This window comes from Trematomus bernacchii, unplaced genomic scaffold (assembly GCF_902827165.1).
Source record: "Trematomus bernacchii unplaced genomic scaffold, fTreBer1.1, whole genome shotgun sequence".
Lineage (NCBI taxonomy): Eukaryota > Metazoa > Chordata > Actinopteri > Perciformes > Nototheniidae > Trematomus > Trematomus bernacchii.
Genome location: NW_022987720.1, coordinates 23,710,353 through 23,734,405, shown reverse-complemented (window position 1 = coordinate 23,734,405; position 24,053 = coordinate 23,710,353). Strand labels below are relative to the sequence as shown.

The window sequence follows — 24,053 nt, the reverse complement described above, 5'->3', positions numbered from 1 at the left end:
ACTGTTACATCATCAGTTTAAACATTTAGAGGTTATAATCACTGATACATTACTGTATGTATTCCCAGAATAACAAAATAACACTTCTTTAAATTGTTAAACATCAGCCTTTTCAAGTATCCATAATTATATATTTTCAGTAATTGAATTTCTTGCTCTAAATTTAAGTTACTTTACAACCAATTTCAGCTCTGAGAATATTTATTCACAAATACTAAACAGTACATCTACGAGACAAAACACAACAACAAATTGTTGGATGTCAGAGTTTCTTTCCAAAAACAAATGCATGCATTTCTGTTCTTTATTTGACACAAAACGTCATCTTTGATTACAAATATAAATGTTAAAGACATGAGATGTAGATAAAACCTTTAAAGTGATTTATTTACTAAATTAACTCAAAGCATTTTTTTATGACAATAATGTTTATTTTAATCAATTAAAAGCCATTATTTGTTTGTTTCATCTGACAAATCTGAATTACATAACGATATTAAAATGTTACAAAGTGACTTACAGCCCAATAAGAAATATTTACCAATTTAAAATGGTAAGAGATAATGTTTTTAACATAAAATACTGTTAAAAGAGGACAATGTTCAATCAGAAAGGAGGAGTCAATGCAAAACTCAGATATCTCCCCCTCTACTTATGTGACTGCAGAGAGGAGGACAGAGGACAGAGGACAGAGGACACACAGTTTAACATGATGGACTATAGGACAGGACTGCTGCTGCTCACTGTCTGCTGGGCAGGTCAACATCTTTACTGATCTTTATCTAACACAGATTTTAATTGTGTCACCAGCTTATTTCACCAGATGTGTTTTATCCTCTTTACAGGTGTTGATGGTCAGACTCTGACAGAATCTGAACCAGTGACTAAAAGGCCTGGAGAATCTCACAGATTGACCTGTACAGCCTCTGGATTCACATTCACTAGCTACGGCATGAACTGGGTCAGACAGGCTCCTGGGAAAGGACTGGAGTGGATCGCTTATATCTGCACAAATAGTAATCCGATATATTACTCTCAGTCGGTCCAGGGTAGATTCACTATCTCCAGAGATGACTCCAGCAGTAAAGTGTATCTGCAGATGAACAGTCTGAAGTCCGAGGACACAGCAGTGTATTACTGTGCCAGAAGAGACACAGTGAGAGACAGTAACAGGAGAGTCGTACAAAAACTACTTCCTCTATTTACCACCACCCATGAGAGCATTCACTTTATATTAAAATACTGATTAACTGAATATTGACATCCTATTTCATCTCATTTGACGCAATGTTTAATTCAGTTGCAACCTAAAGACATATAGTGAATTCAAACAGCCATTTGTGCCTCCAACAAAATGTATCATAGATAATATAAAAATGTCCCATTTCACAAAAAACATCTATTTGCTTTGCCGATTGAACACAAATCATCATTATATCATAAACATTATCATCAGGAAAGCTTCATCTGTTTGAATTTGAAACATTACTGTAACATAACCACAACCAAATGAAGCAAATTCTATATTTAACACTGGAGACAAACAACTGATTCAAGTCAGCTAACTAGCTAACTTTAATCCACCGTAAACACATTTGAGAAGTTGATTCAATACACATTATATATTAATAATGTTTCCCTTAAAGAAGCAGCTGATCATCTAATCTCTAACCCAAATTAAATCAAATACACCTGAGATTAATGGATAGTTAATTAATTGAGTTTATTGTTGTAGATGTAGGCCTAGGTGAGTCCCTCTGGCAATCAAAATAATAATGTTCCATTTGTTGTAGCTATGTTAATTGGCTTGCGAAATTATTCTTAAAAACACACACAAACTTAGTTATAGGAGGAGTCAATGCAAAACTCAGATATCTCCCCCTCTACTTATGTGACTGCAGAGAGGAGGACAGAGGACAGAGGACACACAGTTTAACATGATGGACTATAGGACAGGACTGCTGCTGCTCACTGTCTGCTGGGCAGGTCAACATCTTTACTGATCTTTATCTAACACAGATTTTAATTGTGTCAACAGCTTATTTCACCAGATGTGTTTTTATCCTCTTGACAGGTGTTGATGGTCAGACTCTGACAGAATCTGATCCAGTGACTAAACGGCCTGGAGAATCTCACAGATTGACCTGTACAGCCTCTGGATTCACATTCAGTGACTACGCTATGGACTGGGTCAGACAGGCTCCTGGAAAAGGACTGGAGTGGATCGCTTTTATCAGCAAACCCAGTGGTAGCACCAAGCACTACTCTGAGTCAGTGAAAGGCCGGTTCACCATCTCCAGAGACAACAGCATACAGCAGGTGTCTCTGCAGATGAACAGTCTGACGGCTGTAGACTCTGCTGTTTATTACTGTGCTCGACACACAGTGACTGAAGCTGGTTGAGCAGCTGTACAAAAACCTACAGACCTCATCCTTATCTTAGATAGACACTTAAAATTAATTATATTCTTCAGTTATCTTTTGCTTTGGTTGTATATAATACAATTATGAAATTCAGCCTTGAGAGAGTTCATAAATTACCAGCAATTCAAATCAATTAAAAAAAGATCTAGATGAATTGATCACTGTCACACAAAATAGCCAAGGACAACAAAATAAAAAGAATCCGCAGAGATCAATGTCCAAATAGGAATAAAATAAACACTACATGAACACGTTTCAGCAACATTAATGCAGATCATGGAGCAGCTGCTCTCATAAAGACACTAGATGGCAGTCAGTGTTGAGTTCCCCTCTCCTCTGTCAGTAAAAGGAAACACTCAGATCTGCTGCTCTCACTGATCTTAACTCACACTGAGACCCTGGACTGAACTACAGGTTTATACTCTCACCCTTTGAGAGGTTGCTTCATTATAACACAAAAAGGAGCTGGATCAGCAGTCACTGCAGATTCATTAGTTCATTTAGTTCTCCCTCAAACACATTTCAGTATCTCAGGCATTTCTTTCTGTGTGTCTTGTTTCATAACGAATGGTTTCTATATAAAACAGCTAAACAGTTTAGGCAGATTGTTCATTTGATCAGAATTTAAATATTAATTTAAATATTCTTCATGTTCAGCACTAAGAGGAGGAGCCAATGCAAATATTCATCTCTTCCATCTTTATTTATCTCACAGCAAACTGAAGAGGAGAGCTCAAACCACTGCAGCACACACAACACATTTCCACTATGACTTTAGCTACATGTTTAATGTTTCTGATGCTTTCATGGATTTCTGGTGAGTACATACTCCTGCACTCTTCTTTTTCTTAGCTTTATGTTTGGCTCTGTTGTGATCAAGCTGCTTTTCTCTCCAGGTGTTTGCAGTCAGACTCTGACTGAGTCTGAAGCGGTGGTAAAGCTCCCTGGACAGTCCCACAAACTGACCTGTACATATGCAGGAATATCAGATAGTGATGCTGATATCAGCTGGATCAGACAAGCTGAAGGAAAAGGACTGGAGTGGGTTGCCCACATTACTGCTCCAAGTGGAGGCGGTAAATATTATTCTACGCCAGTCAAGAATCGCTTCACCATCTCCAGAGACAACAACGTGGACCAGGTGTATCTGCAGATGAACAGCCTGACGTCTGAAGACTCTGCTGTTTATTATTGTGCTCGACAGACACAGTGATACAGGAAGCCACAGAGGAGTCGTCGTGGAGTCACGCATTCTGGTGAGATCAGGTTGTATTTTTTACAAACCCTGTGAGGAGGAGTCAATGCAAAACTCAGATATCTCCCCCTCTACTTATGTGACTGCGGAGAGGAGGACAGAGGACAGAGGACAGAGGACAGAGGACACACGACAGAGGACACACAGTTTAACATGATGGACTATAGGACAGGACTGCTGCTGCTCACTGTCTGCTGGGCAGGTCAACATCTTTACTGATCTTTATCTAACACAGCTTCTAATTGTGTCAACAACTTATTTCACCAGATGTGTTTTTATCCTCTTTACAGGTGTTGATGGTCAGACTCTGACAGAATCTGATTCAGTGACTAAAAGGCCTGGAGAATCTCACAGATTGACCTGTACAGCCTCTGGATTCACATTCAGTAGCTACTGGATGGCCTGGGTCAGACAGGCTCCTGGGAAAGGACTGGAGTGGATCGCTTTTATCCACCCTACTAGCAACAGTGCCAACATCTTCTACTCTGAGTCAGTGAAAGGCCGGTTCACCATCTCCAGAGACAACACCAGACAGCAGAGGCCTGGGGGGTATACTACGAATCTAGTTCAACATATCCTGGATATGTTTTGAGTTATCCGGCTGACTAAATCCAAAAAAAAAAAACGCTCTCGCTAAACTGTCCTACGACGCTGGCTATCACCTCGACCGCAAGCCAGCCGTGTCCTATCTAGTTAGGTGCGCGTTCACATAAAAGGGGTGGTATTTGGAGCATTCGACCAATCACAAACATGGACAAGCTGTGTACTGACAGCGCAGCGCGTCATATATTTCCTGAATGAAAAGTCAACTAATATTAGACAAATATGAAGACGTTAAACTTTAAACATCCATGACTTAAACACTTTATCCAGGATAAAAGCCACATAGTTGCAGCTGCAAGGTGAATACTGCTGGTAAAAGAAAAAGTGTTTGAATACGTTCATTAACAGTTTTATGATATCACTGCTGCCCCGTCCAAGACACTAGTGGATCTGACTTTAATTACATTTGACTCGAGTGTCAACTTAATGTGTTGCTTAAAATAATACTTCTGCATACAGTATGTGACACTGTGAGTGTTGCACGGCCAGATACGGCTCAAGAAGCTGACTCAGATAAGGAAATATATGATACATTATGATGTGATATCATGTGATATGAATGATAATGGGGTACGTCTGCACTCACAGTGCCGCGGACTGTAGGTTACTTATGTTGTGGCAGATATTTAAGTAAGCTTTCTTAACGCTAATGTTATAATAGTCAGATTGCTCTGAAGATGGGAGGTGATATTCTATTCATTTTCACGTTCACACAGTCGGTGATTTTGGCCGGCTGTCTTTCCTGCAACGGCAGTTTAAACTGTATTTCCTTTCTCCTCCTGTCATATGAATTGATCGCTTTAAACTCCGCACACTGAGCTCTGATTGGTCAGCAGGCAGTGCTTTTATCCTGGAACCTATCCTGCTCCGGAGGATAGCCGTTCAGAATAAGTTATCTAGCCCGCTAAAAAGTGAACCAGCTTCGTAGGACCGGAAACCCCTGAAGTTAGCTTGCTAAACGAAAATCTTGATTCGTAGTATAGCCCCCTGCTCCGGAGCAGGTTAGGTGGCAGGCTAAGAGATCAACTCAGTGAAAGCACCGCCTGCTGACCAATCAGAGCTCCGTGTGCGGAGTTTAAAGCTATCAATTCATATTACAGGATAGAGGAAATACAGAAAAACTGCCGTTGCAGGAAAGACAGCCGGCCAAAATCAACTGACTGTGTGAACGTGAAAATTAATACAATATCCCCTCCCATCTTCAGAGCAATCTGACTATTATAATATTAGCGTTAAGAAAGCTTACTTAAATATCTGCCACGACATAAGTAACCGGATCAGAGTAACATTAAGTACAGTCCGCGGCACTGTGAGTGCAGACGTCGATGTGTGCCATTATCATTCATATCATATCACATCATAATGTATCATATATTTCCTTATCTGAGTCAGCTGAGCCGTATCTGGCCGTGCAACACTCACAGTGTCACATACTGTATGCAGAAGTATTATTTTAAGCAACACATTAAATTGACGAAACACTCGAGTCAAATTCTCCTAATTAAAGTCAGATCCACTCGTGTCTTGGACGGGGCAGTGATTTCATAAACCTGTTAATGTACGCATTCAAACACTTTTTCTTTTACCAGCTGTATTCACCTTGCAGGTGCAGCTATGTGGCTTTTATCCTGGATAAAGTGTTTAAGACATGGATGTTTAAAGTTTAACTTCTTCATATTTGACTAATATTAAAGTTCACTTTTCATTCAGGAAGTATGACGCTGCGCTGTCAGTACGGTTGTCCGTGTTTGAGATTGGTCGAATGCTCCAAATACCACCCCTTTCATGTGAACGCGCACCTAACTAGATAGGACACTGCTGGCTTGAGCGATCCACTTGATAACCAGCGTCGTAGTACAGTTTAGCGCCAGCGCGTATGTTTTGGCTTAGGCCAACCGGCTAACTCCAACATATCCAGGTTAAGTTGAACCAGCTTCGTAGTACAGGCCTCAGGTGTATCTGCAGATGAGCAGTCTGACGGCTGTATACTCTGCTGTTTATTACTGTGCTCGACACACAGTGACTGAAGCTGGTTGAGCAGCTGTACAAACACCTACAGTCCTCATCCATACTTTGTTGATAGAGTACAAGGAGAATGATACTTTGACTAAATCTTTCCTTGTTGTAGTTTTTATGAAAATTTAAAAAACAGTTGCTACTGAGCCAAGTTATAAAACATAATAATAATTAAAAAAAAATGTCTTTAAATAAATAATTTCCTCATAAAACAGCCAAGGACAGAAAAAACATCTTCTAAATGTATTTTTCATGTATGGGTGTTACGTGCCACAGTTGGTGCTTGTGTGTGCATTTGTGTGTGTGTCTCTCTCTCTCTCTCTCCCTGATTGTCTCCAGGTGCAGCCTCTCCCCCAGGTGCTCCCAATCCCCAATCAGGGCCTCCATATAGGACCTGAGGAAGGCTGCAGTCGCTCTCCCCTTCTCCTCTGGCCGTATGTGTGCAGCGTGTCTCTGTCTCTGTGTGAGGCCTGTGTTTTTGTGAAGTGTTAGGAGATGTGCTCCAGTTTGTTCGTGTATTGTTTTATTTTGGTTTGCTTTGCAAGTTGGCTCGTGAGCCCTTTTTCTTTATCCATTAAAACCTCACTTTGTGGCTTTATATCTCAGTTTCTGCTCCTTTTTTTCTCTCTCCTGGTTATTTCATATGTTGTTACTTCCCTCTGGTTCCCCTAGCCCAGTAGGGAACGTAACAATGGGGGCTCGTCCGATCTTTGAGACAAAGAGTGAGTATCTGTTTGTTGTTTAGTGTGATTGTGTTTGGTGGTGAGCAGTAGTGTGTAGCATTGGCTGAAGTCTCTTACTGCTGAACAGCTTCCTCAGTTTAGATAGGGGAGTGTCTAGCTGGGCTGAATCAGTCTTTCCTTCAGGCACTCATTTATTATTTTGCCTTTTTTATTTTCGGGGTAATCCTGGGTGGGGATTTAGTCCCTGTTGGGGGCAGGCGTTTCAGGGTTTCGGCCGCTGATGTTTGCCTTTTAAAGTCGCCTCGAGCCCGGCACGCTCCAGAAGATAGTTAGGTAAGTTGTGGTAGGCAGGATCTGGGGAAGTTTGTTATTTGGAAGACTAGAGTCCATTTTTGTGTAGCCTCAGATATTTTGCCTGTTGAGTGAGGTGATTTAATTGTAGCTGGCGAGTAGTTGCAAATTAGTTTGTGTTTAGTATGGCCTCCCTTGTGTTGGGTGAGTCCTCTCATACTGGTTCTAAATTAGATGCCAGGTTGAAAGTGAGGTTAGCTCGTCTCCAGTGGGAGAAGGAGGAGCGTGAGCGAGATTTTCAGCTCAGGAGGGAGCTGGAGATCAGAAAGTTGGATGCAGACACAGCTTTCAGGATGCGTCAGCTAGAGCTGCAGACAGGTTCAGTGGGGTCCTCTTCGGGTACACAACCATTGTCAGGTTCTGATGCTCCTTTTGATGTTGGTAACAATATTCAGCTGGTTCCAGTATTTCGTGAGTCTGAAGTTGAGTCATACTTTGTTGTGTTTGAGCGCATTGCTGCTGCTTTGCACTGGCCCAAAGATGTGTGGGCCATACTGTTACAGTGCAAGTTAGTTGGTAAAGCTCAGATGGTTTGCTCTTCTCTTCCTGTTGAAGATTGTATTGTGTACGAAAAAGTTAAATGCGCTATTCTCAAAGTGTATGAGCTTGAGCCTGAGGCTTATAGACAGCGTTTTTGTGGCCTAAAGAAAACACCTGGCCAAACTTTTGTAGACTTTGCAATGGAGAAGAGCAAGCTATTCAACGGATGGTGTAAGGCATGGGTCGGCAACAGGCGGCCCGCGGGCCATTGTTGGCCCGCCAGCAATAATATTTGGCCCGTAATTTTGAGAATAAAAAATAAAAAAATATTTTTAGATTTTTTTTTTACAACATCGGACCGACAGTCGCACATATAGGCTATAATATCCGAATAGAGAATCTACCTACACCTGAAGAATGCTTATTGTACTTTTATCTATGTTGAGAATGAATGACATACAGCACAGGCACAATCAGGCAGCGGGGTGCACTGACTGTCAATTAAAGTACTTATTAAAAGGACACCTATCATGCTATATTTAAATGATATATTGTAGGGCCATACCTATATAAGGTATATTTATACGTTTCTGTTTTCAAAATACCAAACAGATCATGCATTTTAGCCATGCCTCATTTCACTCTATTTGCTGTTCTCCAGCACTGTTTTTGCAGGGGGCTGATTCTGTGAGCTGCAGCTGACCACGCCCCCCTGCAGGAGAGGGGAGCGTGCTCTGATCAAGTCAGAAGAGGGGGAGAAAAAGAGATCTCCGTCCTCCGTGTTTTATTCTTATATTATTATATAGAGTTGTTATTCATTTGTTTTAAAGCTCAATAAATAACAAAGAAGACCTTTGACCGGCACTTTTCTAATTTTGTCCGGAAGATTTAAACTTTAACGGACATCTTGACCGGCGAAAGAAAACCTAACTGAAACTCTGCCGCACGGTCCCCTCGTTCCTTGGAAGAGACGGAGAGGTGGGTGTTTGTCATCTGCTGGTGGACTAACCGGAGAGAATTACAGTGCTTGCCTCGGGGAGGGAGAACAAAAGCCACAGCGGAGAATAAACAAAAGGGTAACCATGGCAACTATGCGCGGGAAGTCTTCTTCGCTGCTTTTGTGGCAGACTACAGCGCCACTTACAGGCCTGGCATATGTACTACAGCGTCTCCAGCGCTTTCGAGCGGCAATGGCCGGCCGTGGCCCAACCCCACATTCCCCTGATAGGTGGAGAGTTGGCCCAATAGCCGTAGCGCCACCGTCCTGACGTCAGGACAGTGTTCAAATCTGGATCAGTTTTTATCAGATCCGTTGCAGCCCCTTTTTTAGAGATTTGGGTATGGAGGAAAATAGAGAGGGTTGTGTTTTCTGACACTTGGTGAGTTCCCTGGAACACCGGGGACACATATTCATGTATACAAGACGTACAAAAGTGCATTTTGCATGATAGGTCCCCTTTAACTATTAAATACATTGAGTTTGAGTAAAATACTTGGTTACTGATTAATTTAGGTTATAATATATTAAATAAATTGCAAAGCAAAACATGCTGTAATTTATTTATTTTGTATTTTTTTTTAAAGGTTTTCAACCTGAAAGAATCCTAATGTGTCCTTGAAAAGTTGAAATAAAGAAAAGGAAAAAGGATTCCAGTTGTCCATGCGTCCTCTGTTGCCCCTCAAGCCTCTCAAATGTGGGCAAACACTCAAATAAATGCCAAAAACCCAGAGAACTTGACAATACTTATCAGAATAAAAGTATGTTAAATAACACTGCTACCTAGTTAATAACTCACTCAGTGGAGGCTCGTCCATTGAAGAAAGGGAGGACCATCCTCCCTAAAATTTCAGAAAAAAATAAACTTTGAAGAGAACAATAAATACACCTCAATTTAAAAGATAAGTCTGTTAAAATACAGATAATAGCCCTGACTTTTAACATGGGACTGAAATGGGGCTAGAGACGACGAGCCTCCCTTTGGGCGGGTCTATCCAGAGGCTCTGGATTGGGCGCCTATATCATCAGTGAACCAATCAGCGGATCTGACTGCGCATCAGAGTGTTGATGGGGAGGGTTATCAGCGATATCAGAGTTTTTTCTGAACCGGGGAACAGGGGCGCTGCGCCCTCTTACCAAAATCAATTCCTTGAATTAGGCTTCGATTATGTTCTGGCCCGCCATCTTGTGGCTCAGCAAAAAATTGGCCCACGGCCAAACTTACTTGCCTACCCCTGGTGTAAGGCATCAAAGGCTGACTCCTTAACTTCAGTTTGTGATCTCATAGTGCTGGAGGAGTTTAAAAACTGTGTCCCAGAACATACTGTTGTTTTAAATGAATGAAAAATAACCTCCTTGCTGCCACCATGACGGATGAGCTGGTGTTTTGGCTCAGAGCGATTCTCCTCATCGTGTTGGTTTCCGGAAAGCTCGTAACAGGCGTGCCACACATGCTCACTCTGTTTCTCTTCCAGGACCCAAGAAAAAGAGATTGTGTTTCTTTTGTCTTGACCCTGGTCATCTATGGCAGAGTGGGTAGCTCGGAAGAAGCAGGTGGCAGCTTCCAAGCGGTCTGTGGAAAAGCCAAGAGACCAGCACCCAGTTGAGATGCGACAGAGTGGTGAGTTGCAGTTAAGTTCTGCGTCCGTCTGTGACAGTGCTGTGGGTGTTCCCGTTTCTGAAGCGGTGGCTGTGGACCTGGCTCAGAGCAATGGGGATCTGTGTTCAGTGTGTGATGTGTGTGTGTTCCATGTGTTGCTCCGGTGTTGGCTGCTTGTGGGCAGTATAACGTGTGTTTTATGGGGGGGGGGGGTGTGTGTGTGTGTTACGTGCCGCAGTTGGTGCATTTGTGTGTGTCTCTCTCTCTCCCTGATTGTCTCCAGGTGCAGCCTCTCCCCCAGGTGCTCCCAATCCCCAATCAGGGCCTCCATATAGGACCTGAGGAAGGCTGCAGTCGCTCTCCCCTTCTCCTCTGGCTGCATGTGTGCAGCATGTCTCTGTCTCTGTGTGAGGCCTGTGTTTTTGTGAAGTGTTAGGAGATGTGCTCCAGTTTGTTCGTGTATTGTTTTATTTTGGTTTGCAAGTTGGCTAGTGAGCAGTGGCGGCGCCAGGGTATGGCTGGGGTAGGCTACAGCCATACCAAGAAATGGCTTAGCCCCACCTCAGCCCCACCATGAAAAATGATGTTAAAGTAAGCAAAATAAAGTCCGTCAACTCGCGCAGAGTAAATTGCACAGACAGCAGTTAGTAAGATTGATTTCAGTAGCCACTTGTCTGGAAATACCGAAGACTAGAAACAGTTTTGAAAACTTTTGTCACGAAGTGATCATCTTCTCAATAAAACATCTTTGATAATGTCTTCTGGCCAATCAGAATCACGATAACGGCGTGGTGTTGTTACAGGAAGTCCCGACGGAGAATACTTTTGCTGTAGTACATCTCTATACATCGATACAACATTACGTGTTGATTTAATTAGACCCCACGGTTTGATGATTGATAGATGTGGGCTGTCTTTCATTTTGACACACAGAACAATGGGGGCTATCCACCCTTATCCACAATGTAAAGTAATTCACACAGCCTCTTTCCTCTTCTCTGTGAGGAGCAGCACTGCTGCAGCAGGTTCAGCTTTCAGAACAAAGTAACAAAAAACAAAAATGGCATTCATTTTTTAAATGTGTAGTAATAGATGTATTTATTTTTCTTCTCAAGAGAGTACCAGAATGTGTATTTTATGTTAGTATTTCAAAAAATCTCCTGGGGGAGAATCCCCCAGACCCCTCTGCAGGGGTTGGGTTTTCAGCATGTCAACTCTTACACCTGTGGGGAAATTGCAGGATTGGCTCCAGGTCGCCCTTTTTGTTTACTACAAGACATTGCAAATACTGACTTGAGCCCCACCACTGTATGGGTTAGCCCTACCATAGATTACCCAACAAAAATACTCTGGAGCCGCCACTGCTAGTGAGCCCTTTTTTCTTTATCCATTAAAACCTCACTTTGTGGCTTTATATCTCAGTTTCCTCCTTTTTTTTCTCTCTCCTGGTTATTTCATATGTTGTTACTTCCCTCTGGTTCCCATAGCCCAGTAGGGAACGTAACAATGGGCAAAAATAAACACTAAATGTAGAAATGTCAGTCACATTACTCACACAAGCACCAACAGGTGGCAGTAGAGGATACAAATACAGATGACAATGTCTCTAAACGTATACTATGAAAGTCTTGAAGCTTTCCTGCAACAATAATAACCCATTATTAATTTCTTAACAGCAGGTATCAATAACATATTTATGCATGATGTTTCCAGTATGTGGATGTGCAACCAATGTTGTGCAAAGCAGAATAAATGAATACATCTTATTTAGGTTTAAATAAAAGGAACTGACAAAGAACTTTAAATTCAACCTTTTAATTTAAGGATATATATACATTCAATCATAGTATGCAAAAAGGAAATCTACATATCTATTCAGGGGATGTGCTGTGTTTCTGTTTGAGGAGTCAATACAAACTCTGACCTCTTCCATCTCTACATATGTGTTGCAGAGTGAAGGACAGACACTAAATCACTGACATACACACTGTAGACTGGACAGAGACAACTGGCTTTCACAATGATCAGACCTGATTATCTGGTGGTTTTTCTCATCCTGTCATTTAACTCTGCAGGTAAGAACAAAACCTGTTTTTCTGACAGAGCTCCTGGTACAAAGACAATATGGCTGCATTACAGAAACTAATGAGCTGTTTACATGTCTGTAGGTACTGAGGGTCAAACACTGACTGAGTCTGAACCAGCGGTTAAAAAGCCTGGAGAGTCCCACAGACTGACCTGCACATATTCAGGGTTTGGTACTAGTCATGATACTGCTTGGATCAGACAGGCTGCTGGAAAAGGACTGGAGTGGATCGCTTACATCAGCAGTGGCAGTAGCAGCATCTACTACTCTGAGTCAGTGAAAGGCCGGTTCACCATCTCCAGAGACAACAACAGACAGCAGGTGTATCTGCAGATGAGCAGTCTGACGGCTGTTTATTACTGTGCTCGAGAGACACAGTGACACAGGAAGGAGAAATGCTGTACAAAAACTCAACAAGTCAAAACAAAGTCAAAACTTTGTGTCCTAGTTTTCATCACCACATACAAAATTAGGTTGAACATCAAGACACTCAAAGAGATTTAATAAAACCGCTTGTGCAGATGGCGGCTTCACAAAATATAGTCAAAACACGCATTTAGTATTCTTTTAATCTGAGTGTAAATGTGAGTCTGTTTTTCTGACCTGTGTGTTAGAAGTTGTTAGAAATACAAAAATGAACTTTCATTTTTCATTTTTTAAATAATAGTTTTTCTTTCACATGTCCAAACAGAAATCCTAACGACTAATCAAGACAAGACAGTCGGTCCCTCTTTTATAGGCTGTCAGTGTCCCTCTCTATGCAAAGTGAACTTCCTCACAGTCTGCTATAAAGACTTGATATCATGCTGTCAGCTGCAGCAGAAGAAGAGAAGCTCCATCAGGTCACCTTCAACACCAACCATGTTCTCTGTAGCTCTGCTGCTGCTGCTGGCTGCTGGATCCTGTGAGTCTCACTGAGGCAGAGACACTGACAGAACGCTCACACTGACTGCTCACTGTTATTAACCTCGCTCACTATTCAACATGTTTCCCTCCACAGGTGTGAAGTGTGAGCAGTTGATACAGCCAGCCTCTGTGACTGTGCAGCCAGGTCAACGTCTGACCATCACCTGTCAGGTCTCTTATTCTGTTAGCAGCTACTGGACAGCCTGGATCAGACAGCCTGCAGGGAAAGGACTGGAGTGGATAGGAATGGCAGCTACTGGAAACCCCACATACTTTAAAGATTCACTGAAGAGCAAGTTCAGTATCGACTTAGACTCTTCCAGCAAAACAGTGACTCTGAACGGACAGAGCGTGCAGCCTGGAGACTCTGCTGTGTATTACTGTGCCAGACACACACTGTGACACACACCATCAGTAGAGCTGTACAAAAACCCCTCAGAGCCTGAACACTTGTAACATGAAGCCACCAGAGGAGGAGCCCTCAGACCAGAAATGATCTCAACACCAGCTCACTGTTACAGTCAAGAGGGAAAGAGTACTAAGATGTCATAGAAATATTCTTAACTTAATTCAACAGAAAGGGTTTTCACCAATTTAAACAATCTGACATTACAATCACTGATACTGTATATCATTGTAGGTATAACATCTAAAAGGGATAGTAAGACCATAAGTTCGTTTTAAAAGTGTCTGATAATACAGTATATTATTTTCTATAGTAGAATGGGATCCTCTAAAAGACATTTACTATTAGATAATTATTCAATAACATATGTAAAAGACAACTTTATCAGTGTCATAACTGGATTAGGAGAATAATTAATAGTTTTTATCCGACTTCATATTTTCATAAAACTATAGAAAAGTTTGTTTTTATAATCTAAATCGTGTTTGCTCGAACTTTTCAATGTTATTCAAAACCACACTTGAACATTTCCTCATCTTTTGGATAATTTACATTAACTTTAGTCAGCTGTTTTCCAATCATCAGTATGCAAATGATCTGTGTGTGTGTTGCCTCATAAACCAGCGAAGTGTGTGTGTGTGTCAGAGAGAGGACAGAAGAGCTCACATCAGTTCAGCTTCAACATCAACATGTTCTCTGCAGCTCTGATACTGCTGCTGGCAGCTGGATCCTGTGAGGAGCTTTCAGTGGATTCTCACTAATAAACACATCAGAAACACTGAGTGGTCAGATGAATGATGGAGATAATGTTGCTTTGTGTTTCCACAGGTGTGAACAGTATTGATCTCATCCAGCCAGACTCAATGGTTGTGCAGCCTGGACAGCCTTTGACCATCACCTGTCAGGTCTCTGGTTATTCTCTGACTGATAGCAGCTATGCAACAGGTTGGATCAGACAGTGTGAAGGAAAACCAATGGACTGGATTTCACATATGTGGGGTGGAGGTACTGGCACCCTTTATCAAAACAATGCTCTGAAGAACAAGTTCAGCTACAGCAGAGACTCTTCTGCTGGAACAGTGACTCTAACAGGACAGAGTGTGCAGCCTGCAGACACAGCTGTGTATTACTGTGTACGTCTGCCCACAGTGACACAAACCACCAGCAGACCTGCACAAATACTCAGCAACCATGTGACTCAACCACACAGAGTATACATGTGAACAATGATACACACCTCACTCTCTGATAAGTTCATTCAAAAATGTATTTAAATGTCTGTGTAATATTATTTCACTTCCACTGCAGCCAAGATCAGTATAGAAGAGACTGAGAGAAGCTTCATTTTGCAGAAATGCAAAACACATATGACCAATTGAATTCATACTAAATGTGTTGTGTGCCTTGTGGTGCCTGTTAAATATAGAACACATTTTCTGTGTTTCTGTTTAGATCTACTGGAATAGAAAATAACGGTAGCTCTACCACTGAAGAAACAGGATGTCATTGCAGAACATAAACAAACTAATTTCCTCTTTTTTTTGTTTTTCATGAATCCAGAAAGAAGTGGACAGGAAATGTAAGTGAATGTGAAATGTAAATGCAGCCGTCGTAGAGATACTCTGCTTATGGAAATGTTGATGTCACATGTTCCTTTTTGAATCTGTAGAGGGAGGTCGATGCAAACTCTTCCTCTCTTTAAAACACACCATCAGCGACTTGTTGCAGAACACCAGAGAAGTGTTATATGTTTCTGAAACACTCAGATCAGAAAGCACTGACAGTGTCTCTCAAATAATGGAAAGGACAATTATCTGGAGTTTATTATTTTTAGTTACTATTCATGGTGAGAAACATCACTTCTGATTTACTTCTTTTTTTTATTTCTTTGGTGAAATGATGGATAATGAGCAAAAATGATTTACTTACAGGAGTCTGGAGTGAGATCAAACTGGAGCAGTCCTCCTCTCAGGTGCAAAGACCTGGAGGGACAGTGAAGATGTCATGTATCATATCTGGTTATACAATGAGAAGCTATAATATTCATTGGATCAGACAGAGGCCAGGACAAGCTCTGGAGTGGGTTGGGAGGATGAACACAGGTTCAAACTCTCCTATCTATGGCAGCTCCTTTCAGAGCCGCTTCACCATGACTGAAGATGTTCCCAGCAGCACTCAGTACCTCGAGGTCAGCAGCCTGGCAGCAGGAGACTCTGCTGTTTACTTCTGTGCTCGACACACAGTGACTAAAGACAGTGGAGCAGCTGCACAAAAACCTCCACTAACCACAAAGCAATGTGATCCTACACACTTCTGGGTTTTCTCACAAATTGCAATAACACTTGGATGATGTATCCCCATCAGATTTCTATGTGTTTCCCATTAATCACCAGATAGACCCTCATGATATCTTATTATTGATATTAAATTAAATTGATAAATATGTCATATTTATAAATACAAGCCACAAAATACATTGAATATGAAAAGAGAAACAAGCTGAAAAACAATATTTGATCAGACAGAGAGCTTGGCTGGGTGACTAGATTATTAGAAAGGTGAAATTTGAGAGGAGAATAAAGCACATTTCCTAAACACTACTATATATTGGGCTCTCGCCTTTCAATCAGAAGGTTGTGGGTTAGATCCCAGCCCGTGCAGTCGACATGCCGATGTATCCTTGGGCAAGATACTTAACCCTGAGTTGCTCCCGATGGCATGGCCAATGGTGTGTGAGTGTGTATGAATGTTAGTTCCGAGAGTAAGGTACACTGCTCTGTATGAATGGGTGAATGACATGTAGTATGTAAAGCGCTTTGAGGGGTCGTAAAGATGGATAAAGCGCTATATAAGTATGGTTACCATTTACTATCAGAACAAAATTGTAGATAATTTATATTATAGTAAATGTGCTTCCATTATGCTCAAACTGACATATGAGAAACAGAGCATTGATACCAACATGAATTATGTAATATATATATATATAATTTGTTTAGATAAATGTGTCACATGTCGAAGCTAAGATAATCATTTGTGTATTATTAGAAGAAATGTGATTATGTAGTTACTGCAATACAATTATTCTACACAACTTAAAACTAGTTAGAGAAAAGTCTAAACTGCTGAGATGGAGGGTTGATATTTTTTACAAACCCTGTGAGGAGGACTCAATGCAAAACTCAGATATATCCCCCTCTACTTATGTGGCTGCAGAGAGGAGGACAGAGGACAGAGGACACACAGTTGAACATGATGGACTATAGGACAGGACTGCTGCTGCTCACTGTCTGCTGGGCAGGTCAACATCTTTACTGATCTTTATCTAACGCAGCTTCTAATTGTGTCAACAGCTCATTTCACCAGATGTGTTTTTATCCTCTTTACAGGTGTTGGTGGTCAGACTCTGACAGAATCTGAACCAGTGACTAAAAGGCCTGGAGAATCTCACAGATTGACCTGTACAGCCTCTGGATTCACATTCAGTAGCGACAGGATGAACTGGGTCAGACAGGCTCCTGGGAAAGGACTGGAGTGGATCGCTTTTATTTACGGTGACGGTAGCAACCAGTTCTACTCTGAGTCAGTGAAAGGCCGGTTCACCATCTCCAGAGACAACAGCAGACAGCAGGTGTCTCTGCAGATGAACAGTCTGACGGCTGTAGACTCTGCTGTTTATTACTGTGCTCGAGACACACAGTGACTGAAGCTGGTTGAGCAGCTGTACAAAAACCAACAGACCTCATCCTTGTCTTAGATAGACCCTTAAAATTAATTATATTCTTCAGTTATCTTTTGCTTTGGTTGTATATAATACAATTATGAAATGCAGCCTTGAGAGATATCATAAATTACCAGCAATTTAAAGAAATTAAAAAAAAATCTATATGAATTGATCACTGCCAAACAAAATAGCCAAGGACAAAAAAATAAAAAGAATCCGCTGAGATCAATGTCATAATAGGAATAAAATAAACACTACATGAACACATTTCAGCACCATTAATGCATATCATGGAGCAGCTGCTCTCATAAAGACACTAGATGGCAGTCAGTGTTGAGTTCCCCTCTCCTCTGTCAGTAAAAGGAAACACTCAGATCTGCTGCTCTCACTGATCTTAACTCACACTCAGACCCTGGACTGAACTACAGTTTTATATTCTCTCCCTTTGAGAGGTTGCTTCATTATAACACAAAAAGGAGCTGGATCAGCAGTCACTGCAGAGTCATGAGTTAATTTAGTCGTAGTTCAAACCACAAACATATTTCAGTATCTCAGGCATTTCTTCCTGTGTGTCTTGTTTCATAACGAATGGATTCTATATAAAACAGCTAAACAGTTTAGGCAGATTGTTCATTTTTATCAGAATTTAAATATTAATTTAAATATTCTTCATGTTCAGCACTAAGAGGAGGAGCCAATGCAAATATTAATCTCTTCCATCTTTATTTATCTCACAGCAAACTGAAGAGGAGAGCTCAAACCACTGCAGCACACACAACACATTTCCACTATGACTTTAGCTACATGTTTAATGTTTCTGATGCTTTCATGGATTTCTGGTGAGTACATACTCCTGCACTCTTCTTTTTCTTAGCTTTATGTTTGGCTCTATTGTGATCAAGCTGCTTTTCTCTCCAGGTGTTTGCAGTCAGACTCTGACTGAGTCTGAAGCGGTGGTAAAGCGCCCTGGACAGTCCCACAAACTGACCTGTACATATGCAGGAATATCAGATAGTGATGCTGCTATCAGCTGGATCAGACAAGCTGAAGGAAAAGGACTGGAGTGGGTTGCCCGCATTTCTGCTCCAAGTGGAACTAATAAATATTATTCCACGCCAGTCAAGAATCGCTTCACCATCTCCAGAGACAACAACGTGGACCAGGTGTATCTGCAGATGAACAGCCTGACGTCAGAAGACTCTGCTGTTTATTATTGTGCTCGAAGGCCACAGTGATACAGGAAGCCACAGAGCTGTACAAAAACCACTGCAGTTGTCAGTGGCATTAACCAATAGAGAGTGCAAGTCATTTTCCACCTTAAATCAGGATATCTTATAAACACAAGATGTAAATACTTCCCCACACAATGCTTCTGTCACAAGACGTCTTTGTGTTTTAAAATAAAGTCAGTGACAAAGGTTACCCCAAAAGGGCGACACTGGTGGAAGTCCCCAGTGAAGCTATGCAAAAACCTTGCAGACTGTTAATGTCTAAATGTGTTTGTCTTCTCTGTGTTATATGGCTTGTAAAGAATAAAACATAAATATGAGGACTTTGTTTGAAATATTAATCAAAATCATATTATTTTGGAGGTATTTTGTATAATTCCTTACGCTTATAAAACATTTGAGTGATCATTATAACGTAGAGATCCCCACATGTGTTTTCTCAGGCCTCTGCATGTATTATATTGAAAACAAGATATTGAGATATTTATAGAATGACAGAGCCATTGGTGAACACAGAGAAGAAGAGGGGACCCAGGACGCACCCCTGAGGGACCTCATTGAGGAGGGTCAGACATACATCCTCTCAAAGTTACCCTGTAGGTTCAGTCTCTGAAGAATCTAAGTTTGGTGAAGATCTCACTAATAAACACATCAAGAACACTGAGTGGGCCGATTAATGATTGAGATTATGTTGATTTGTGTTTCCAAAGGTAGGCACATTATTGATCTGATGCAGTCGGACTCAATGGTTGAATGAATTATAACAGTCCCTGCAAAAGCCCCTCGCTCCCCATGCTATCCTGATGCAAATCTCCAGTGTGTGCAGAGTACTTCTGTCTGACTGATCTGTGCTTTGTGTGGAGCATCAGAGGTCACATCTCCAGTCTCAGGATGATCAACTCTCTCTCTCTTCTGCTGGTTGCTCTCTCTCTGCCCTGTGAGCTCTCCTGCTTCTTGATGTTTTATCTTTTATCAGACAACATCCACTGATGGTCAGTCAGTGATACCAGAACATTTTAAAATATCTCACTGTCTTCTTTGGTTCTCTTTCTCCTTTTTGTATCAGGTTGTACAGGTCAGAGTATGGAGTCTATTCCTCCCTCTTCAGTAGTGAAGAGGCCTGGGGAGACTCTCAGTCTCTCCTGCAGGGGATCTGGCTTGACATTTAGTTGCTGTGTTATGATCTGGGTCAGACAACCTGCTGGAAAACCTCTGGAATTGATAGGGAGCGGCTTCTCTTCGGCTGATAGAAAAACACATGCCAGCAGTGTGGATGGACGTGTAGAAATCAGTAGAGATGATACCAACAGCATGGTGCATCTGAGGCTGTCCAACTTATTGCCAGAGGACTCTGCTGTGTATTACTGTGCTAGAGACACACACTGGTTAAAGGAAGCACAGAGGCTTCACAAAAACCTCTAACTATTTATTATCACTAGTACCAACAGGTGGCAGTGAATGATAACAAGTCAGATGACAGTAAGGAGAAAAAGACAGCTTTTCTAAACACACTATGAAAGCAACGGCTGATGTGGAATTTCACTTCCCCTTTTTTAGATATACATTTTACTTCGGGCATTCTTGCAACAATATTGTCCCATTATTTAATTTTTAACAGAAAGTATCGATAATATATTTATGCATGATGTATCCAGTATGTGGGTTAGGGTTTTGCTGAGCAGAATAAATGATTACATCTGATTTAAGATTACATAAAAGTTAGTGATTAGTAACTTAAAATGTATCCTTATAATTGTCCAACAAGTCCAAATGACAACTCTTAACAGGACAGTCCGTCCCTCTTTTATAGCCTGTCAGTGTCCCTCTCTATGCAAAGTGAACTTCCTCACAGTCTGCTATAAAGACTTGATATCATGCTGTCAGCTGCAGCAGAAGAAGAGAAGCTCCATCAGGTCACCTTCAAGACCAACCATGTTCTCTGTAGCTCTGCTGCTGCTGCTGGCTGCTGGATCCTGTGAGTCTCACTGAGGCAGAGACACTGACAGAACGCTCACACTGACTGCTCACTGTTATTAACCTCGCTCACTATTCAACATGTTTCCCTCCACAGGTGTGAAGTGTGAGCAGTTGATACAGCCAGCCTCTGAGATTGTGCAGCCAGGTCAACGTCTGACCATCACCTGTCAGGTCACTTATTCTCTTAGCAGCTACTTCACAGCCTGGATCAGACAGCCTGCAGGGAAAGGACTGGAGTGGATAGGAATGAGACGAGGTTCAACAGCATACTACAAAGATTCACTGAAGAGCAAGTTCAGTATCGACTTAGACTCTTCCAGCAACACAGTGACTCTGAACGGACAGAGCGTGCAGCCTGGAGACTCTGCTGTGTATTACTGTGCCAGACACACACTGTGACACACACCATCAGTAGAGCTGTACAAAAACCCCTCAGAGCCTGAACACTTGTAACATGAAGCCACCAGAGGAGGAGCCCTCAGACCAGAAATGATCTCAACACCAGCTCACTGTTACATCATCAGTTTAAACATTTAGAGGTAATAATCACTGATACGTTACTGTATGTATTCCCAGAATAAAAAATGAATAACACTTCTTTAAATTGTTAAACATCAGCCTTTTCAATTATCCAGTATTATATATTTTCAGTAATTGAATTTTTGCTCTAAATTTAAGTTACTTTGCAACCAATTTCAGCTCTAAGAATATTGTTCACAATATTTATTCACAAATACTAAACAGTACATCTACGAGACAAAACACAACAAAACATTATTGGATGAGATAATGTTATTAACATAAAATACTGTTAAAAGAGGACAATGTTCAATCAGAAAGCAGGAGTCAATGCAAAACTCAGATATCTCCCCCTCTACTTATGTGACTGCCTAGATGTGTCCCTCTGGCAATCAAAATCATTATACTTTACATTAAGTCAATTGTTTGTCCCTTTATAAATGGCTTTGCAAAATTATTCTGAAAAAAACACTCACACTTAGTTAAAGGAGGAATCAATGCAAAACTCAGATATCTCCCCCTCTACTTATGTGACTGCAGAGAGGAGGACAGAGGACAGAGGACACACAGTTTAACATGATGGACTATAGGACAGGACTGCTGCTGCTCACTGTCTGCTGGGCAGGTCAACATCTTTACTGATCTTTATCTAACGCAGATTTTAATTGTGTCAACAACTTATTTCACCAGATGTGTTTTTATCCTCTTTACAGGTGTTGATGGTCAGACTCTGACAGAATCTGAACCAGTGACTAAAAGGCCTGGAGAATCTCACAGATTGACCTGTACAGCCTCTGGGTTCACATTCAGTAGCCACAGCATGCACTGGGTCAGACAGGCTCCTGGGAAAGGACTGGAGTGGATCGCTTATATCTACAGTGATGGCAGTAGCTACATCTACTACTCTGAGTCAGTGAAAGGCCGCTTCACCATCTCCAGAGACAACAACAGACAGGAGCTGTATCTGCAGATGAGCAGTCTGAAGGCCGAGGACACAGCAGTGTATTACTGTGCCCGACACACAGTGAGAGACAGTAACAGGAGAGTCGTACAAAAACTACTTCCTCTATTTACCACCACCCAGGAGAGCATTCACTTTATATTGAAATACTAAATAATAAACAAGATCAACAAATATTTTGGAGCGACTTCCACAAGCTACTAAACATATATAAATATGATAAATACAAATAAATTAGACCAAAATAAATGAGATCAAATATGTTGCAGTGCACTGTCACAACCTAGCAAAGCAAAATAATAGTTTTTTTTCGATTATGTTGTTTTCGTAATTGTGGCAGGCCAAAATCGTAATTGCGATTAAAATACGATTAATTGCACAGCCCTATTCAGTATGGTTAAAGTCTGCCCACATATCTCTAGAAGTACATTAATGAATGCAGACTTTGATTACATTAAACATTAAACAAATATTTGATTTGCCGATTGAACACAAATCATCATTATATCATAAACATTATCATCAGGAAAGCTTCATCTGTTTGAATTTGAAACATTACTGTCACATAACCACAACCAAATGAAGCAAATTAAATATTTAACACTGAAGACAAACAACTGATTCCAGTCAGCTAACTGACAAACTTTAAGTCCACCGTAAACACATTGGAGAAGTTGATTAAATACAAATGATATATTAATAATGTTTCCCTTAAAGAAGCAGCTCTGATCATCTAATCTCTAACCCAAATTAAATCATATACACCTGAGATTAATCGTTAGTTAATTAATTTAGTTTATTGTCATATTGGATGTAGGCCTAGGTGAGTCCCTCGTGTAATCAAAATCATTATACTTTACATGAAGTCTATTTTGTGTCCCTTTATAAATGGCCTTGCAAAATTATTCTGAAAAAAACACACACCCACTTAGTTATAGGAGGAGTCAATGCAAAACTCAGATATCTCCCCCTCTACTTATGTGACTGCAGAGAGGAGGACAGAGGACAGAGGACACACAGTTTAACATGATGGACTATAGGACAGGACTGCTGCTGCTCACTGTCTGCTGGGCAGGTCAACATCTTTACTGATCTTTATCTAACACAGATTTTAATTGTGTCAACAGCTTATTTCACCAGATGTGTTTTTATCCTCTTGACAGGTGTTGATGGTCAGACTCTGACAGAATCTGAACCAGTGACTAAAAGGCCTGGAGAATCTCACAGATTGACCTGTACAGCCTCTGGATTCACATTCAGTAGCTACCATATGAACTGGGTCAGACAGGCTCCTGGAAAAGGACTGGAGTGGATCGCTTATATCCAGAGTGACGGTGCCATCCAGTACTACTCTGAGTCATTTAAAGGCCGGTTCACCATCTCAAGAGACAACAGCAGACAGCAGCTGTATCTGCAGATGAACAGTCTGACGGCTGTAGACTCTGCTGTTTATTACTGTGCTCGACACACAGTGACTGAAGCTGGTTGAGCAGCTGTACAAAAACCCCTCATTATTACCACAGTTTTCTCACACTGTTAATGTGAGATTTGGAGTCTTTCAATATCATGACACAACTTTAGTTACACCAAACAATGTAAGATTAGAAAAATATTTCTTAACAGATATCTGAATGTAGAAATCATATCACTAAATAGAGTTATCATGTTTATTGCAGAACAGAGCCTTATCAAAATGTCTCTTTAGAGAAGACAGCAGCTGAACCATAAAAAGCATTTATGTGCTAACATTTAGAAAATGGTCAAATCTGAGATCCTACGTCTTTTAACTTATTTAGTTTGCATTTTTCATGCACTGCAGAAATGTGTTTTTGCACA

At 41.1% G+C, this 24,053-nt stretch overlaps 1 long non-coding RNA gene, 1 pseudogene and 4 gene segments (V, D, J or C); all 6 read left to right on the top strand.

Annotated features, from left to right (window-relative positions):
- Positions 1-3,147: 3,147 nt before the first annotated feature.
- LOC117492984 lies at positions 3,148-3,641 on the top strand. The segment is given in 2 exon segments: positions 3,148-3,241; positions 3,321-3,641. Coding segments are annotated over 2 exon segments (366 nt in total).
- A 9,635-nt stretch (positions 3,642-13,276) lies between these two features.
- Positions 13,277-13,927, top strand: LOC117492960 (annotated as a pseudogene).
- A 517-nt stretch (positions 13,928-14,444) lies between these two features.
- On the top strand, positions 14,445-15,030 carry LOC117492109. The segment is given in 2 exon segments: positions 14,445-14,539; positions 14,636-15,030. Coding segments are annotated over 2 exon segments (438 nt in total).
- A 5,627-nt stretch (positions 15,031-20,657) lies between these two features.
- Positions 20,658-21,270, top strand: LOC117493011. The segment is given in 2 exon segments: positions 20,658-20,735; positions 20,832-21,270. Coding segments are annotated over 2 exon segments (348 nt in total).
- Positions 21,271-21,806: 536 nt separating this feature from the next.
- Positions 21,807-22,370, top strand: LOC117492108. The segment is given in 2 exon segments: positions 21,807-21,881; positions 21,970-22,370. Coding segments are annotated over 2 exon segments (450 nt in total).
- Positions 22,371-23,230: 860 nt separating this feature from the next.
- Positions 23,231-23,457, top strand: LOC117493024. The gene is made up of 2 exons (XR_004556915.1): positions 23,231-23,292; positions 23,381-23,457. It is a non-coding gene; the product is annotated as an uncharacterized LOC117493024 (long non-coding RNA).
- Positions 23,458-24,053: the final 596 nt, after the last annotated feature.